This window comes from Oncorhynchus tshawytscha, linkage group LG13 (assembly GCF_018296145.1).
Source record: "Oncorhynchus tshawytscha isolate Ot180627B linkage group LG13, Otsh_v2.0, whole genome shotgun sequence".
NCBI lineage: Eukaryota > Metazoa > Chordata > Actinopteri > Salmoniformes > Salmonidae > Oncorhynchus > Oncorhynchus tshawytscha.
In genome coordinates, this window is record NC_056441.1 from 44,466,502 (window position 1) to 44,487,256 (window position 20,755).

Below are 20,755 nucleotides of genomic sequence, written 5' to 3' on the forward strand. Positions count from 1 at the left end.
GGTTACTACATGATTCCATGTGTTGATTTCCATGTGATGATTTAATTATTCTACAAAATAGTAAAAATAAAGAAACCCTTGAATGAGTAGGTGTCGACACTTTTGACTGGTACTGTATATATTTACAAAAAACATCTGGGGGATTGGAAATAAAACTACAATCTGCAATAATAAAGCTGATCTACCCCCTAAAAAAATATGTATAGTTTTCTAAAGTATCTAATCTGATTACAATATTTTTGCTTGTAATGTAACTTATTACATTCACCTTGAATAATCAGCAATAGGGGTCAAGATGTTGCAATAAATCTTCAGTTAGTTTAGTTTAGCCTACTCTTTGTTAGTAACTTCAGGCGGTACTTAATTTTTTAAAAGGAAGATTACCCCTCTAAGATCTCCATCTACTTGTGCAATGTTGGTATTGTCCCCCTGTCATTTGTTGCTCCTGCAGCAACAGGTAAACTTTGCAAATCCGACACGTGCGCCTTCGAGACTCGCGAGTCTCCGTCGGAGCGGGACATTCCGTAGTAGAAGGATGAGAGAGGTGACAGGAACTCCGCCGTCATGACAACAATCCGATTACATTGAGACACTTATCTGTGCAGGCTATTTATGCGCATACCAGCAGTGCTTAGGAGCAAGACCCACTTAGAAGAACCGTCGCATGCACTGAACAAGGGGTATTTATTTGTATTTTTATACTAATTGTAATAGAACTAAAGAGAAAGTATTTATTGAGCAACATGGCAACTTTTCTTTGAGCTAGCCTACCTATGTATGGAGGAATTATCTGTGGACATTTAGGCTATCAAGTGGAGGACACTGCGCGCAAGAAAAGGTTGCCAAATTTTAAGGATTTAATCAAATGCATATTGTTGATTCGAAGTTTTCTTTTGAACAGTAATCATGTCAAATGTACGCATCAAGCTATATTTATGTTGGGTTTTGTTAGAAATTAGATATGTAGACGGGCGAGTCGGTCAGTTTTAGCTTGCATTCGCGCGTTTCGACGGGCTGCATTATAGGCTGACCAAAATAGGCATAGGCCGATTTGTTTTTACTGTCGTCTTGTTCCTTGAGGCAAGTTCTGAAAAACATATATAGAAATCTAGTTTCTGTGTTTTATATTGGAAGAAAAAGAGACTGTGCTCATCCTCTGTCATTCAGGGGCTGATGAAGGTAACCTACATGGTGTAAAGATGGATACTAGTCCTACAAGAAGTATTGATGGACAGACAGGTGTGGGGGAGAGCCCTGCCCGCAATGGGGAGTCCAGGCACCGAGGCAGCACCAGGGGCAGCTTCCACGCAGTTGCCACATGGAGCTCATCCTCCCAGTCCTCCCAAAAGGAAGATCTAGGGAGCAATGTTAGTAAGAGACTTAATTCTATTGTCAACTCCCAATACAATGACCATCACAGCACCACAGCAGATCCCAAGGGCCAACTGTGGGTGTCAGCAGAACCTGACACAACCACCACCAATACCGCTACTACCACATTCTCCAAAGGAGCAGAAGTCATCACTTCTACTCAGGCCTCAGAGACGGAGGAGAATGACCATGTGGACCAGTCCACCTACTTTCAGAGGCAGTTTGGGGCGCTGCTCCAGCCAGGGGTCAACAAATTCTCCCTGCGCATGTTTGGTAGTCACAAGGGCGTGGCAGCGGAGCAGGCCAGGGTCAAATCCTTTGGAGTGTGGATCATCCACCCCTACAGTGACTTCAGGTAACTCAGAGAAGTGGGAGTGGAACAGGGCTACATAGAGAGCACAGAGGATTGGAAAAATAAAAAGAAGCCTAGACTGGCAAGACCAATGGGGGAGGACAAAAAGATTTTTCAATGACTCAGATTAATAATCCAGTTCAAATTAAACCATCCATGATGCAATTTTTGTTCAGATTAGATAGAACCATCCATGATAACATGCTATTTCTTGTCCATAACTTCTAAACATTTCATAGAAACTCAAAAATGCTTTATTATTTAGGCCTATCACAAACTAGTTACATCAAGGGCAGTGTTCTGGACTCAGATTACACCTAGTCCTGGAGTCAAAAGCAAGAAAATGCTTTTTAGTCTAGAAAAAGCAAGATCAATGGAGAATCTCCATTGAAAAAGCTTTTTAGTCCAGGAGTAGGCTTGACTTCTGTACTGGAAACTGTCCCCAAGTGTACAGGAAGTAGACAGATGTTAGAGGGTAAAAATCTGCTATGATTTATTTTTCAAGGTCAGCCTGCACTGTCGATAAGAAGATAAAGGGATTTGATTAGTGATACAGTATATTGAATGAGATCATCTGGATTAGAGCAGAACCCTGCATACCTTTGTCTCGCCCTGTCTGTAAACCTAACCCTAAAGGAAATGTTAAAATCCCATGCATGTACTAATCCAAACTCCCACAAAAGTTGCAATCAATTGAAGAATCTTATCGTTTTCAATTGGAGTGGGTTCAGTTTTTAAGATTTTTATCCAAACACTTTTCATGGAACATATAGTAAAGCCAGTCAAAGGCTGTGGCAGTGGCTTTAATGTCTATATATACACGTCCTACATTTTCCACACATACTCAACAATATATAGGTCAATGCCAGACAGTGAGGTTAAATCCATGCTAAGGGATTATTGCCAACAAGAAGAAACCCCATAATTTCAATCTTGCCCTGTCATAAATACTGAGACAGATGAGAGGAAGATTACTGTAGGTCTGCCCTCTGCAACCTTATGTTCAACCTTCACTTTAATGGGGGTGGGTTTTGAAAACATACATCTACACATCCAATTGATTGCTTTACCAATGTTATCAATCTAAAAAGGAAATACTGTTCTGAAACAGTATTTCACGTGCTCAAATAAGGGCAAGTGAGAATATACTGTCTTGTTGTGGATTTACAGTACAACTACAAACAGCTACTTTTAAACTGCCATTACTTGAGTGCAGGTAAAAAAAACTTAGAGGAAGGGAGGCCGGGGGAAAGTAAGCCGGTAAGGTCTGGTATGGTACGGTATGGAGTAACGGCAAAATAAAAAAACAAATAGTGTCCGTACAGGGTAACGTACCGGTAAGACATGAGCCTATTACAATAATTAAAACAAAGATGTCAAGAAAACTATTAGGCTATTACACTATAATTTATCATTACTGCCTGTCAGCCGCATGAAAACTTTTTCCAAAGTAACTTCAATTAAGAAAACTATATTTTACTTGCTTTGGTGTAGATCAACTTCTTCCAGTTTGATGTAATTGGTAGCTTGGTAAACTATATTTTCAGAGCAGCTTCCCCAACACTGCTTTTAAGCCAATAGAAAATGTTTGTACACACACAAGTGTGTGCACACATATGAGGTCCCGTACCAGGAAGAAATTAAATCTACTTTCACCACTGCTTACATCCCAAGTGGCACTCTATTCTGGCACTCTATTACCTTTTATAGTGCACTTCTTTTGACCGTAGCTCAAAGGGCCCTTGTCAGAAGTAGTGCATAGGGTGCCATTGGACGCAGGCATTCAGTGGCAAAGAGATCCACTGAGTGACTGAGACCACATTGGACAGCAATTACACCCAAACCAAGTACACATTGAAAACCTAGACATGAGACAATGAGAGCTTATGTGACGACATGCAGTCATCTCTGTATGTACTGTAGAAGTCTTGGAGTGTTCAGAGCTTTAGTGTACTAACTAGTGCATTATTAAACCAATTTATATTGTACTGTAGCAGACCCTCTGTTTCTCTTCATGGAAGTTTGCTGAGGATGCTGTAGGCCTACTTGGTGTAATGTACATTTTTAATGAATGGCTTTCCTTTTACAGCAGGGAGTGTCTGTGTTAGGCTCAGTAGCACTCAGAAACAACTCATTGGACATCTATCACTGTTCTGAGTGGATGGGCTTGCTTGGCCTTTATCTTTGTGACACTATTATGTCAAGGGGTACTCCTGTCACTTGAGTTCAAATTTCACTCAACATACATTTAAATTTAGTGGCAACAAGTGTCTGACAGTTACGAGAGCATTTAGAACAGGGGAAATGCTGATGTCATACAATAGATATGGGTCTTTCTATAAATAATGGGGCCAATGTGTGACATTGGGATCAACATTTCAAAATGGGTAGAATTTAAAAAAATAAATGTATGCAGTTCCACATGAGTATTTCGAGGAATATATGTAAATTGACCCATAACTCCACCTATACAACAACATACATCCTTCAAGCAGGGTTCATACGGACATTGGCAAGTCAAATTCAAGGACTTTCGGTGACTTTTTCGAAAACTTAATTGTAATTTAAGGACCTCAATATTATACAATTGTATAATTGATTTAATTGTACATATAAGGCCTAATATAGAACCCCCCACCCCCCCAAAAAAGCATGTAAAAATTGTACAAGAAGTAGGCCATCGCCACTTTAAGAATGATTACTTGCATTGATATTCAAATTATTATTACATTCTAAAAGATGTGAGAATAATGTGGACTTGCCTGACTAAATAAATTGGATTCATTTTTCTGTAGCCTATGTGTGTGTGTGTGTATATATATATATATATATATATATAAAGTGGGGCAAAAAAGTATTTAGTCAGCCACCAATTGTGAAAGTTCTCCCACTTAAAAAGATGAGAGAGGCCTGTAATTTTCATCATAGGTACACTTCAACTATGAAAGACAAAATGAGAAGAAAAAAAAATCCAGAAAATCACATTGTAGGATTTTTAATGAATTTATTTGCAAATTATGGTGGAAAATAAGTATTTGGTCACCTACAAACAAGCAAGATTTCTGGCTCTCACAGACCTGTAACTTCTTCTTTAAGAGGCTCCTCTGTCCTCCACTCGTTACCTGTATTAATGGCACCTGTCTCTCATCTTTTTAAGTGGGAGAACTTGCACAATTGGTGGCTGACTAAATACTCTTTTGCCCCACTGTATATATATATATTTTTTATATTTTTATTATTATTATTTATTTTATTTTATTTAACCTTGATTTAACTAGGCAAGTCAGTTAAGAACAAATTCTTATTTACAATGACAGTCTACCGGGGAACGGGCAGAACGCCAGATTTTTATCTTGTCAGCTCGGGGATTCAATTCAGCAACCTTTTGGTTACTGGCCAAGTTGAAGCCAGCATTGGATATTGTTGTCCTCGTAATAACCGCACATGGTTTTACGGCAACAGAGTAGCGCAACACCACTCAATTGAAGTGACGGGAAAAAAACAAAAATGTCCAGGCACATCTCTAACAAAAACTGATTCACGGAAACGTATAAGGGACCAGGAGAACTTATACATTGGCTACGCTAATTACAAGGCCTTTTCAAATACCACATGTATGATTTTCAGGTAGGCCTTGAAGGTCAAAAAAATATAGTTCAAGTAACGTTAGACTACTTCAAGCCCCTTGTATTGTTTAAAATAGCAGGTTAACTTATTCTGTTGGGGTGAAACCATTTCATTACTAGATCATATTTTGAAGAAGCCCACTAGGCATGGTAATTTGTTGTAAATATAATTAATTTGGGATACCGTAAGATTTTGCGCATTACACAATTGCGCACACTGCACAGTATGACTCGCGGTGTCCAATCCGAGGCACAAAAACATTACCTTGATGCTTTTTCTGTTAAATCTAACGAGACCATACTGTAAATCAAGCAGACAACAACAGATGATCAGCATCAATTCGCTAGGGATATTAGATCCAACGTGGATCCAGGCACAACTGTCTTCACCGGTGTAACGAATAAGACACCAAAGTATTCTGGACATTCCTCCAGAACACCTTTTTTTCCTGCACTTGGGCTTTTGTTGCATCGCATGCGCTATGACTATGACAACAGCCAGGGCCGGCGTTATGGGCGGGCCTTACACGGAACCCAAACCGGCTGCGCGCGTGTGCCATCGTGCATACATTTATTTTGTCCCCCCACACCAAACGCGATCATGACATGCAGGTTAAAATATCAAAACAAACTCTGAACAAATTATATTAATTTGGGGACAGGTCGAAAAGCATTAAACATTTATGGCAATTTAGCTAGTTAGCTTGCACTTGCTAGCTAATTAGCCTATTTAGCTAGCTTGCTGTTGCGAGCTAATTTGTCCTGGGATATAAACATTAAGTTGTTATTTTACCTGAAATGCACAAGGTCCTCTACTCCACCAATTAATCCAAGCATAAAACTGTCAACCAAATCGTTTCTAGTCATCACTCTTCCTTCCAGGCTTTTTCTTCTCTTGACTTTATATTGCAATTGGCAACTTTCATAAATTAGGTGCATTACCGCCACTGACCTCGTTCATCTTTCAGTCACCCACGTGGTTATAACCAATGAGGAGATGGTACGTGGGTACCTGCTTCTATAAACCAATGAGGAGATGGGAGAGGCAGGACTTGCAGCGCGATCTGCTCAGAAATAGAACTGATTTCTATTTTTGCCTTTGGCAACGCAGACACTCATTGGCGCACGCGAGCAGTGTGGGTGCAACAATAGAATAACATAGATTTCTACATGTATTTTGCAACGCTCGTGCATGCGACGCGAGCGGTGTGGTTAGCCTATTAGGGGGCCTGGCCACTCTAACGTACTGCCTTGCCCATCCAAAAACATTGAAATAATGGTAATTTAGTTGACCGAGACACTATAACACCAGAGAAAGCATCCGAGCGAGCGAAACAGCGCCCCTCTGTATCAGTACGTGTATGTATCTGATGCTGTTTGGACCAAAAGACTATGCCATGTCATACTATTTCTGTCCAGACAGCATCAGACACATGGGCTACATATTAGAGGGGCGCTGTTTTGCTCGCTCGGATGCTTTCTCTGGTGTTATAGTTTTAGCAGAGTGGATGAGGTGAAGCGAGAGGGCTCACTCTCGCCTAAATCTGTCCAGTATAAACCCAATGCATTTCTATGGGAATAATATGCAGACCCAAGCTTGTCGCTTGGACAAATATCCATTGTTTGGGCGGAGACATGAGCATCTCGTCATTATATATTGATCTCTGGTTTCAACCTCTTGCGAATTGGAAAGGAAAGTTGGCGGGAGCACAGTGCAATGTTAGGATGCTGGATTGCCCTAAAGTTAATAGATGATTCGCCAAAATTCTACAATTACTTCTGTCTAAATACAAATCATTCAAAATACTTCCCCAGGGAGCATGACTTAGCCTCAGAGGATCATTCGCTTCTTACATTTTTTTTGTGGTGGATTGTTTCAAATCACAAGTGTGTTTGGGAAGCCCGAAATGTGGGTAGTGCACGTGACAATAGGTCTAGCTGATTGAGTAGCACCTGTCAGTGAAACACGTCTAAAATATGTGTGAAGATAATGTGAGAAAGGTTAACAATAAAAAAGGTTGCCTCATTAAGAGGATGGAACTGTGGCGAAGATGGTGCGTCTCCAGAATGCATGCATACAGTACTGTATGTAGGAAAGTGCCCATTTGGCAATGTATTTTTCCTGATTGGTTTAGCTCACCACTAATTTTTTCTTCGCCTCAAACAAGTCAACAAAGTCGGATTTTTTTAACATCCATTGGGAATGATAGTTCCTCAGTATTTGAAAAATCACTCCCTGCCTCGATAATCACCAAGCCTCGATGTGAAAGAGCAATATATCATGATCTGATGACCCCATATATCCAGTGGAAATGTCATTAAAAAAATATATCAACCGGGAATGTAGCTTCTTTAATAGGAGAGAGAGAAAATGGCTGCTCCAAGCTGTTGCGCATACAAAACGCTGCTGGCACCCAGCCATGTGATCTTTCTCGCTAATTTTTAAAAATAAAAGCCTGCAACTATGTCTAAAGACTGTTCACACCATGGGGAAGCCATAGGAAAAGGAATCTGGTTGATATCCCTTTAAATGGAGCAAAGGCAGGCAATGGAACATGGAGCTTTCAAAATAGAGGCCACTTCCTGGTTTGATTTTCCTCAGGTTTTCGCCTGCAATATCAGTTTTGTTAGACTCACAGACAATATTTTGACAGTTTTGGAAACTTTAGAGTGTTTTCTATCCTAATCTGACAATTATATGCATTTTCTAGATTCTGATTCTGAGAAATAGACAGTTTAATTTGGGTATGTTTTTCATCCAAAAATCAAAATACTGCCCCCTGCACTCAAGAGGTGTTAACTACAGCGTGAGCTCTTGATACAATGTTGAACTTCACAAGCCATAGCGCAAGTCAAGACAGATAGAAAGGGACAGACAGACAGAGAAGAGATTCATTTGATTGAAAGAACCAACATTTTCATCAGGATATTTTCTACTGTTTTTATTTTGTCGGCTTTAGTCCTATGTATTTTACTTAATGAATGATAGAGTATAGGCCTATAATTTCCATCTCTCAGTTACAGTATATGCTCTCTTTTATTTAGCCGCCAGCAGACAAACCAGAACACGCCATACACTCACCTAGATGAGCTGGATCACAGTCCAGGCCTAAAGGGTAAGGGGCGCAGAATTGAGACATAAGCCAACTGAAGGTGAGGCTTCTACCCCACCAAGCTCTCCAGCTCGTGGCCCTAATCCTACCCCTGTCAGAGCCAATAGTTACTCATGGGTTTGTCGGCTGTGCAAGCCACCGGACAGGCTTACTCTGTAAGCAAGAGACTGTGTTAACTTGTCCTCTGTTTGTATAAAAAAAGGAAGATGACAACTGAAGTAAAAATAAAATGTCATGCTTTTTCAAATGTTATGACTTGACTGTTAAGAACTTAACGTTATGCCGTTATGTTTGCACTTTCTATTGAAAAGGATGATGTTACGGAGTCTAGTTGATAAGTAATCGACTAGCAGATCACAGTGTATCAATTTGTCCATATTGCAGAGGCTAGATCACAGTGTATCAATTTGTCCATATGGCAGAGGCTAGGCTATAGCCATAGTTGGAATTTTACATTTTTATCATTTTACTTCAGATTTGTATGAGTAACCACGTGACAATGATTTTGAGAAACAAAAAGATTATTATGGAAATTAAACTGTTCCACGAAAATGTGCATATATAAATATTCATAACTGGCACGCAGAGCGGTAGAAATGGTAGGATAAATTGTAAACTTCCCCAAACCTGAAACTCACGAGTTGCCTATGGTCTTTACTATTACACCCATTTAAAAAATGCGTGCAAGTGCGCACATAGGAGGTCCCGTGAAAAAATGGGCCCGTCTATGGAAATCAAAGAAATGCCTGTCCAACTGATTTTGGGGGGAGTTGTGTGCCAATGAAAACTATTTTACCCCATAACCGGCCGTCATTGTAAATAAGAATTTGTTCCTAACTGACTTGCCTAGTTAAGGTTAAAGGTTAAGTAAAAAAAAAATTAAAAAATAAAAACAGCATATAGAGTTATGAAATGTTATGTAGTTACACTGCATTTTTGAGACCTCTATGCAAAAAAACTGTCCAACAACTATATCCAGGATTCTTACAGGGTTCAAGTTAGATGTGTGATTTCAGTGATTAATGCTTAATATATGATATAACAACAATTTACATTGCCATAAATGCATTGACAGAACAGTAATGTTTTTTGACACAGCTATAACAAGTTGCTCGGTGTAGTTAAGCCTCTCTGGTACCTACGTTTATAGAAAGAGCCATAGTCAATTTCACTATTTTGGATCCTGAAGTTTGACAGTAACTTTACATACTGTGGAAACACAATACTTTAATTTGATGTGGAAATACAAGATGTAACAATGGACTTCTCTCTCAGCCTGTTCCCAGATCTATTTGTGCTCTTCCCAACTCCCTGACCTCAACGTCCTATCCAGGTTCTATTGGGACATTGTGATGCTACTCCTGATGATGTGCAACCTGGTCATCCTCCCCTGGGGCATCACCTTCTTTGAAGACCAGAAAACTTTGCCCTGGATCTCGTTCAACGTCATCTCTGACACCTGCTTCCTGGTCGACCTGGTCCTCAACTTCCGCACGGGCGTCCTAGAGGGAGACGACCAGATCATCCTGGACCCCAAGGTTACATTTCACTCATTTTCAAAACAGCTGGAAACAAAGGGGGATATTGGCAAATGGGAGAACAGTAAGAAGGGTGGACACAGGTATTTCAAATCAAATTTTATTGGTCACATGTTGAGAATACAACAGGTGTAGATTTGACTTTGAAATGCTTACTTATGAGCCCATTCCCAACAATGCAGAGTTAAAAAGACAATTAATTGCTAAACAAAAAATGAAATAGTAACACAATTAAAACAATAAAGAGGCTATATACAAGGAGTACCAGTGCCGAGTCAATGTGCAGGGGTAAAAAGTAGTTGAGATAATACAGTATGTACATGTGGGTAAGGATAAAAGTGTCTAGGCAATCAGGATATATCATGTAAATTGTCCAGGTAGCCATGTTATTAACTGTTCATTCGTCTTAAGTCTTGAGGGTAGAAGCTGTTCAGGTGCCTTTTGGTCCCAGACTTGGCACTCCGGTACCGCTTGCTGTGCGGTAGCAGAGAGAACAGTCTATGACTTGGGTGGCTGGAGTCTTTGACAATTTTTAGGGCCTTCCTCTGGCACTGCCTGGTATATAGGTCCTGGATGGAAAGGAGTTCGGCCCCAGTGATGTACTGGGCCGTATGCACTACCCTCTTTAGCTCCTTACAGTCAGATGCCGAGCAGTTGCCATACCAAGCGGTGATGCAGCCAGTCAAGATGCTCTCAATGGTGCATCTGAACCCCAGTCTCCGGTGGGGAGTATATGTGCCTGGCCGGGAGTGTTATTGCTAGTGACAGGCTTTGCTGCATTAGCCTCTCAAGTCCACTGTTATTTTACTACCAATATCTATTTACACCTTGTCTAGAAATTATTATTATATATGTTTTATTTGTTATTATTCATTTTGTAGCTAGGTGAAACCCTTTGCACCGATGCATTTTATTGTATGAAATGTGCTTAATACAGTTTGAGTCAGTGATTTAATGAAGGTCAAATCAATCAGTCAATCAATAATTTAATCATAGGTGATCCGTATGCGTTATCTGAAGACTTGGTTCGTGGTGGACTTCATCTCCTCCATCCCAATGGACTACATCTTCCTGATAGTGGACCTGGAGGCCCAGATGGAGGCTTCGGATGTGTACCGCACGGCCCGTGCTCTCCGTATCGTCCGCTTCACCAAGATCCTCAGCCTGCTGCGCCTCCTGAGACTGTCCCGCTTCATCCGCTACATCCATCAGTGGGAGGAGGTGAGGGAGAGGGGGAAGGATAGAGTTTTATTGTGGACTGTGAGCATATTTCATGTAGGATAAGGCTATATACGTAAACGCTGTGTACTTACACACTCACATTGTAAAATCACTCGGTCAAAGATTCACTCATACTCATACTGTCTAGAAATTGATCCAATAGCCATACCTCTCTATTAGCATGAGCTCCAAAAGTATTGGGACAGTGACACATATTTGTTTATTACACTCTGTACTCCAGCACCTGCAGTTGAAATAATTTAACTTAAGGGTATTTTCATTCATATTAGGTGAAATAACAGCACTTGTTGTACATAGTCCCCCCATTTTAGGGTAGAAAAGGTTTTGTATAAAATATACAAAAAAATGTCACTGTCCCAATACTTTTGGAGCTCACTGTATTCATGCTAATAGAGAGGTATGGCTATTGGATCAATTTCTAGACAGTATGAGTGAATCTTTGACTGAGTGATTTTACCATGTGAGTGTGTATACCAATTAATCTGTGTCCCAAATGGCACTCTGTCACCTTTAAAATGCACTACTTTTGACCAGAGCCCTATGGCACCTGGTCAAAAGTATTGCACTAATAAGGGAGTAGGGTGCCATTTTGGAGACAACCATTGTAAGTCCTTGCCAGTGTTGAAATTCCTCTCTATAACTCTATAACAAATTCTCCCTCTCAGATATTCCACATGACCTATGACCTGGCCAGTGCTGTTGTGCGTATAGTAAACCTGATTGGTATGATGCTACTGCTGTGCCATTGGGACGGCTGCATGCAATTCATGGTGCCCATGTTGCAGGATTTCCCACCAGATTGCTGGGTTACCAAGAACAACATGGTGGTGAGTGAGGACTGGAAGTTGGCGAATTCTCATTGTGGTTTATAACAATAAATAATCATAATACATTTTATTTTAAGCACCTTTCAAAACACCTTCCACTATGTAAAGTAACACAAGTTACTTTACATAGTTAGCAAGATAATCAGCCAGGTAAGAAAGCAATCAAATTATCTTGCACATTGAATTCATCCTATTCAATATGACACCCCTTTGCTACTTCAGTCTTGCCTCCTCACCCCTTGTTTCTCTCTTTCACAGAATTCCACATGGCATTTACAGTACTCATATGCCCTGTTCATGGCAATGAGTCACATGTTGTGTATAGGATATGGTGCCCAGGCTCCCGAGGGCATGACGGACGTATGGCTGACTATCATGAGTATGATTGTGGGTGCCACCTGCTATGCCATGTTTCTGGGCCATGCCGCCAACCTGGTTCAGTCCATAGACGCCTCCCGACGACAGTATCAAGATAAGGTACCCAGCTCACATGAGCAGAGTACTTTTACAAATAGATGAGAAAAATCTACTCTAGTACATTGTTGTTCTTTCTTGTTGTTCACATAAATCTACATTTTACATCAAATATGTACAGTTTGCTGCCCTCTTTTTTAAATATTGTTTTAATTAACCTTTATTTAACTAGGCAAGTCAGTTAAGAACACATTCTTATTTACAATGACGGCCCCTTAGCCAGGTCTCCCTTGTAAAAGAGTTCTTCTGACCTCAACAGGACTTACTGGATAAGGTTAAAACAAATTAAACACACCCACTCAATGTTCTCTGTCTGGAACCCATGTTTTCAGTATAAGCAGGTGGAGCAGTACATGTCATTCCATAAGCTGCCGGCGGACGTGAGGCAGAGGATCCATGAGTACTATGAGATTCGCTTCCAGGGCAAGATGTTTGACGAAGACAGTATTCTGGGAGAACTCAGCGACCCGCTCAAGGAGGTCTCTTCCATTACACCTCAATCTCTTCTCTGTCTCTCTCTCTCTTTCACTCTCTCTCTCTGTCTATACCCTTACATACTTGCCATTTCCCCTTTCAAAACAGTTGGAGCAAACATACACTAACGGACAAAAGTTTTAAAACACTTACTCATTCAAGGGTTTTTCTTTATTTGTACTATTTTCAACATTGTAGTAAAATAGTGAAGACATCAAAACTATTAAATAACACATATTGAATCATGTAATAACCAAAAAAGTGTTAAACAAATCAAAATATATTTTAGATTTTAGATTCTTCAAAATTGCCACCCTTTGCCTTGATGACAGCTTTGCACACTCTGGGCATTCTCTCAACCAGATTCACCTGGAATGCTTTTACAACAGTCTTGAAGGAGTTCCCACATATGCTGAGCAATTGTTAGCTGCTTTTCCTTCACTCTGCGGTCCAACTCATCCCAAACCATGTCAATTTGTTTGAGGTCGGGGGATTGTGGAGGCTAGGTCATCTGATGCAGCACTCCATCACTCTCCTTCTTGGTCAAATAGCCCTTACACAGCCTGGAGGTGTGTTGGGTCATTGTCCTGTTGAATAACAAATGATAGTCCCACTAATCCTCAACCAGATGGGATGGCATATCGCTGCAGAATGCTGTGGTAGCCATGCTGGTTAAGTGTGCCTTGAATTCCAAATAAATCACAGACAGTGTCACCTGCAAAGCACCCCCACACCGTAGCACCTCCTCCTCCATGCTTTTACAGTGGGAATTACACATGCCGAGATCATCCGTTCACCCACACCGCATCTCTTAAAGATATGGCGGTTGGAACCAAAAATCTCCAATTTGGACTCCAGACCAAAGGACAGATTTCCACCGGTCTAATGTCCATTGCTCGTGTTTCTTGGCCCAAGCAAGCCTCTTCTTCTTATTGGTGTCCTTTAGTGGTGGTTTCTCTGCAACAATTCGACCATGAAGGCCTGATTCACTCAGTCTCCTCTGAACAGTAGATGTTGAGATGTGTTTGTTACTTGGGCTGCAATTCCTGATGTTGATAACTCTAATGAACTTATCCTCTGCAGCAAAGGTAACTCTGGGTCTTCCATTCCTGTGGCGGTCCTCATGAGAGCAAGTTTCATCATAGGGCTTGATGGTTTTTGCGACAGCACTTGAAGAAACTTTCAAGTTCTTGACATTTTCCGTATTGACAGATGACTAAAGTCTTAAAGTAATGATGGACTGTCATTTCTCTTTGCTTATTTGAGCTGTTCTTTCCAAATGAACTTTTAAAGAAGGCATACCTGTTAATTGAAATGCATTCCAGGGACTACCTTATGAATGTGGTTGAGAGAATGCAAAGAGTGTGCAAAGCTGTCATCAAGGCAAAGGGTGGCTATTTGAAATATAAAATATATCTTGATTTGTTTAACACTTTTTTGGACACTACATTATTCCATATGTGTTATTTCATAGTGTGATGTCTTCACTATTATTCTACAATGTAGAAAATAGTAAAAATAAAGAAAAACCCTTGAATGAGTAGGTGTTCTAAAACTTTTGACCGGTAGTGTAGAAAGACAAAGAAAACTATTTATATTTGCCAAAGATGTGGTCTATCTCTGTTTCACTGTCACAGACTATCTACAGTACTCTTGTACTGTACAGACATTCTGTTCTTAATGATTCCTCTCTTCTCTTCTTTTCTCCATTAGGAAATTGTGAGCTTCAACTGCCGTGGGTTGGTAGCCAACATGCCACTGTTTGCCAATACAGATCCTCATTTTGTAACGGTGATTTTGACCAAGCTGCGCTTTGAGGTCTTTCAGCCTAATGACTTCATCATACGTGAGGGAACACTGGGGCGGAAGATGTACTTTGTCCAACACGGCTGTGTTACCGTGCTCCCCCGCGGAAAAAAAGAGATACAGCTTAGCGATGGAGCCTACTTTGGGGGTGAGCTGTTTGCGAGTTTGGTTTCAAAGCGCTCTTCACCAATGTGTTACACCCTCTTTTCTCATTCACCCCTTTGATTTACTCTTCTCTCAACTCTCTTCCTTTGTCCTCAAGTCATGTTTCTACTCTCCCCTTTCTCTTTCTTCTATCCTTGCCTTCCTCTATATCGCTACTCTTCTTCCCTACTCTTTACTCAATTCTGTTTAATACCCTAGCATCCTAACACTGCGAAACAATCAATGTAACTGTTTTATACAGACAACTTTATTGGGAAATATTATTTACCTTAAACATCACATGTATGTTGAGTACATGGGGATAAACTGAATTAAATCTCCTCTCCTCCCTTAGAGATCTGCCTGCTGACCCGTGGACGTCGGACGGCAAGCGTGAGGGCTGATACGTACTGCCGCCTCTACTCCCTGAGTGTGGACAGCTTCAACGAGGTCCTGGAGGAGCACCCGCTGATGAGGAGGGCCTTTGAGAGCGTGGCTGTGGACCGTCTGGACCGGGTACAGGGGCGAGAACCCTTCATGAGCTTCTACGCAGACTGAATGACACTTATGGGCTCATAGAGGAGAGCTGACACAGGCAGCACAGTGGAAACCTATGTGACAAGATGGAGGGCATTCAACTGATAAAAATCTGACAGTCAATGGACATGTTGCTCTTGTTTTTAGTTTGGGAACCTACTTATAAAAAGTTATGCTTCAAATATGTTTATTAAGAAGCATATTACAATGGAAACAAGTGTATAAACATATCAATGAGCTTCCCTTTTTAACAGATAAAATAACAGTAATGTACATCAAAACAAAATATTAAATAAAAATGTATAGTACCCCCCTCTTCACACCCAGTCCCCCACATACAGTGCATTTGGAAAGTATTTAGACCTCTTGAATTTTTCCACATTTTGTTACGTTACAGCCTTATTCTAAAATTGATTAAATAGGTTTTTTCCTCATCAATCTACACACAATACCGCATAATGACAAAGAAAAAACAGGGTATTCAGTCCCTATACTCAGAAATTTGTTGAAGCACCTTTGGCAGTGATTACAGCCTCAAGTCTTCTTGGGTATGACGCTACAAGCTTGGCACACTAGAATTTGGGGAATTTCTACCATTCTTCTCTGCAGATCCTCTCAAGCTCTGTCAGGTTGGATGGGGACCATCTCTGCACAGCTATTTTCAGGTCTCTCGAAATATCTTCAATCGGATTCAAGTCCGGGCTCTGGCTGGGCCATTCAACGAAATTCAGCGACTTTTCCCAAAGCCACTCCTGCATTGTCTTGGCTGTGTGCTTAGGGTTGTTGTCCTGTTGGAAGGTGAAGCTTTGCCCCAGTCTGAAGTCCTCAGCGTTCTGGAGCAGGATCTCTCTGTACTTTGCTCCATTCATCTTCCCCTCGATCCTGACTAGACTCCCAGTCCCTGCCGCTGAAAAACATCCCCACAGCATGATGCTGCCACCACCATGCTTCACTGTAGGGATGGTGCCAGATTTCCTCCAGATGTGATGCTTGGCATTCAGGCCAAAGAGTTCAATCTTGGTTTCATCAGACCAGAGAATCTTGTTTCTCATTGTCTGAGAGTCTTTAGGTACCTTTTGGCAAACTCCAAGCGGGCTGTCATGTGCCATTTACTGAGGAGTGACGTCTGTCTGGCCACTCTACCATAAAGGCCTGATTGGTGGAGTGCTGCAGAGATGGTTGTCCTTCAGGAAGGTTCTCCCATCTCCACAGAGGAACTCTGGAGCTCTGTCAGAGTGATCATTGGGTTCTTGGTTACCTCCCTGACCAAGGCCCTTCTCCCCCTCTTCAAGCTCTGTCAAGCTGGTTGTTGCCATAGATTTTCAAGCCGATTTAAGTCAAAACTGTAACTAGGCCACTCAAGAACATTCAATGTCATCTTGGTAAGCAATTCCAGTGTATATTTGGCCTTGTGTTTTAGGTAATTGTCCTTGTGAAAGGTGAATTTGTCTCCCAGTGTCTCTTGAAAAGCAGACTGAACCAGGTGTTCCTCTAGGATTTTGCATGTGCTTTGGTCTATTTCGTAAATGTTTTTCCTAAAAAACTCCCTAGTCCTTGCCGATGACAAGCAATACCCATAGCATGATTCAGCCACCACCATGCTTGAAAATATGAAGAGTGATACTCAGTGATGTGTTGTGTTAGATTTGCCCCAAACATAACACTTTGTATTCAGGACATGAAGCTAATTTCTTTCCCATGTTTTTTGCAGTTTTACTTTATTGCCTTATTGCAACGGGATGCGTGTTTTGGAATATGTGTATTCTATACGGGCTTCTTTCTTTTCACTCTGTCATTTAGGTTAGTATTGTGGAGTAACTACAATGTTTTTGATCCATCCCCAGTTTTCAGCCCAATCATAGCCATTAAACTCTAACTGTTTTAAAGTCCCCATTGGCCTCATGGTGAAATCCCTGAGCGGTTTCCTTCTTCTCCAGCAACTGAGTTAGGAAGGATGCCTGTATCTTTGCAGTGAGTCTGTGTATTGATACACCATCTAAAGTGTAATTAATAACTTCTGTCTGCCTTTTAATTTTTACCCATCTACCAATAGGTGCCCTTCTTTGCAAGACATTGGAAAACCTCAATGGTCTTTCTGGTGGAATCTGTGTTTGAAATTCATTGCTTGACTCAGGGACCTTACATATAATTGTATGTGTGGGGTACAGAGATGTGGTAGTCGTTCAAAAATCATGTTAAACACACAGAGTGAGTCCATGCAACTTATTATGTGACTTGTTAAGCAAATTGTTACTACTGAACTTATTTAGGCTTGCCATAACAAAGGGGTTGAATACTTATTGACACAAGACATTTCAGCTTTTCTTTTTTAATGAATTTGGAGAAAAAAAATCATTAAATGTAATTCAGCTTTGACATTATGGGGTATTGTGTGTAGGCCAGTGACACAACATTGCAATTGAATCCATTTTAAATATAGTCTGTAACACAACAAAATGTGGAAAAAAGTCAAGTAGTGTGAATACTTTCTGAAGGCACTGTACATGTGATGTTACTTCATCTCACGATGCCAGAGATAGTTTGCATTGGCTTCACTGGCTAGTAGTTTTCGGCATTAGGTTAGTGAGGACATTTGCGATAATGCTGTTTAATATTTTACCTTTTGTAACCCCTTAAATTAGGCTTTACCAATGCTCAACATAAATATAAATGCAACATGTAAAGTGTTGGTCCCATGTTTCATGAGCTGAAATAAAAAACAAAAAGATTATTTATCAAAAATGTATGTATATCCTTGTTAGTGAGTATTTCTTCTTTGCCAAAATTATCCATCCACCTGACAGGTGTTGCATATCAAGATGCTGATTAAACAGCATGAGAATTACACAGGTTCACCTTGTGCTGTGGACAATAAAAGGACACTCTAAAATGTGCAGTTTTATAACACAACACAATGCCACAGATGTCTCAAGTTTTGAGTGTGTGTGTGTTTTGAGTGTGTGCATACTGACAGCAGAAATGTCCACCAAAGCTGTTGCCAGAGAATTTATTGTTAATTTCTCTACCATAAACTGCCTCCAATGTCGTTTTAGAGAATTTGGCAGTACGTCCAACCGGCCTCACAACCACATGTGTATGGCGTCATATGGGCGAGCGGTTTTCTGATGCCAACGTTGTGAACAGAGTGCCCCATGGTGGCGGTGGGGTTATGGCACTGTATGTGCAGGCATAACAAATGGACAACGGACACAACTGCATTTTATCGATGGCAATTTGAGGTATCTGTGATGATGCATATCTGTATTCCCAGTCATTTGAAATCCATAGATTAGGGAATTATTTATTTATTTCAATTGACTGATTTCCTCATATGAACTGTAACTCAGTAAAATCTTTGAAATTGTTGCATGTTCCGTTTATATTTTTGTTCAGTATAGTTTATTTCTATTTACTTCTGTTGCCCAAAATGTAACTTATTTATCTATCCTCTATGTTACGTTTAGGTTCTATTGACATAGTCTGTCTTATCAAATCAAATCAAATGTATTTATATAGCCCTTCGTACATCAGCTGATATCTCAAAGTGCTGTACAGAAACCCAGCCTAAAACCCCAAACAGCAAGCAATGCAGGTGTAGAAGCACGGTGGCTAGGAAAAACTCCCTAGAAAGGCCAAAACCTAGGAAGAAACCTAGAGAGGAACCAGGCTATGTGGGGAGGCCAGTCCTCTTCTGGCTGTGTCGGGTGGAGATTATAACAGAACATGGCCAAGATGTTCAAATGTTCATAAATGACCACCATGGTCGAATAATAATAAGGCAGAACAGTTGAAATTGAAGCAGCAGCACTGCCAGGTGGACTGGGGACAGCAAGGAGTCATCATGTCAGGTAGTCCTGAGGCATCAGGTCCTCCGAGAGAGAGAAAGAGGGCTCAGGTCCTCCGAGAGAGAGAAAGAGAAAATTAGAGAGAGCACACTTAAATTCACACAGGACACCAAATAGGACAGGAGAAGTACTCCAGATATAACAAACTGACCCTAGCGCCCCGACACATAAACTACTGCAGCATAAATACTGGAGGCTGAGATTATCAATTTATTTCTCATTATCTGAAGATGATGCTTTATTTGATTGTATATTATGTGTATTATGGCACATGTAAATACAATTTATTTAGCTCTTATGGGGAAAGAAATTGCACTTATGAATTGAAAAAGAAGGACATTGCTAATGACCGATATGTTGACAGACAGACAGAGACAGATAGACACAAAATGAGGGTGCCTCGTTGAATAAAACATGAGGGGGTGGTATACACTCAGAGGCCAGTTTATTAGGTTTGCCGTTCACGAAAATGCTTCACTCCTACAGACAGTGAGTCACGTGGTCGTGGCTTGCTATATAAAGCAGGCAGACGGGCATTGAGGCATTCAGTTACTGTTTGATTGAACAAAAATAGTGACCTAAGCAACTTTGAGCATGATTTGATCATCAGTGCCAGGCGCACCAGTTTCAGTATCTCAGAAACGGGCTTTTCACGCACAACAGTGTCTAGGGTTTACCGAGAATGTTGCGACAAACAAAAAAGATCCAGTCAGCAACAGTCCTGTGGGCAAAAAAGAATCTTGCAAGCTAACAGGCGGGGCATAAACAGGCAAATAATGGCACAGTATAACAGTGGTGTGTGTTCAATCTAATACTTACAACTCGTATTAAGTTAAGATATTATACTGAATGAAATTAACCAGACTCAGAGGTAAACTTCATGTCTTTACTCCATCACTATCTGTGTAATCCCCACATTCCTTTACTGACGTGGTGATGTCCTATCTCAGTATGTCATGTCAATACACGACATCCCTCCTTTACATGGATATGAACGTCAATGTCACCCTGACATACACAACAGCACTTATTCTTTATCTGTATAGCAACCTTTATCTTATCAATAAACAACTGAAATCTGTTCAAAGTCTTATTATTATTATAATTATTATTATATTATTATATTATTATTATTATTATATATTATAATAATATTATTATTATTATTATTATTATTATTATTTCTGTTCTCCTAATGGACTTCCCTTTCTTTTGTGACAAAACATTTTTCACATTTTCTTTTTCACAACATAACTCAAATATTCAGAGTCTTCGCATCAGGATAATTATTTAATGACAAAGTCTGTTAACTTCTGTGGCAGTTGAATTTGTCTGTGAGGCCTCTGACTGGCATGGGTGTCTGGTCTTTGTAGTGATCCCTCACAGATGGTCTCTGGCTTGGATTC

General features: G+C 40.5%; 1 protein-coding gene across 3 annotated transcripts; it reads left to right on the plus strand.

The window, feature by feature from the left end:
- Positions 1 to 539: 539 nt before the first annotated feature.
- hcn3 (hyperpolarization activated cyclic nucleotide-gated potassium channel 3) lies at positions 540 to 16,079 on the plus strand. Of its 3 annotated transcripts, none has more exons than XM_024444242.2 (9): positions 540 to 838; positions 1,168 to 1,726; positions 9,796 to 10,000; positions 10,997 to 11,221; positions 11,908 to 12,069; positions 12,328 to 12,546; positions 12,876 to 13,022; positions 14,731 to 14,971; positions 15,323 to 16,079. In XM_024444242.2, the coding sequence occupies exons 2-9, from the start codon at positions 1,200 to 1,202 to the stop codon at positions 15,523 to 15,525; spliced, it is 1,929 nt and encodes a 642-aa protein (XP_024300010.1). In that variant the 5' UTR covers positions 540 to 838; positions 1,168 to 1,199; the 3' UTR covers positions 15,526 to 16,079. The 3 variants fall into 3 exon arrangements, with proteins under 3 accessions (XP_024300010.1, XP_024300009.1, XP_024300011.1); XM_024444241.2 differs by having other exon boundaries at positions 540 to 680; XM_024444243.2 differs by having other exon boundaries at positions 540 to 1,726.
- The last annotated feature ends 4,676 nt before the right edge of the window (positions 16,080 to 20,755 follow it).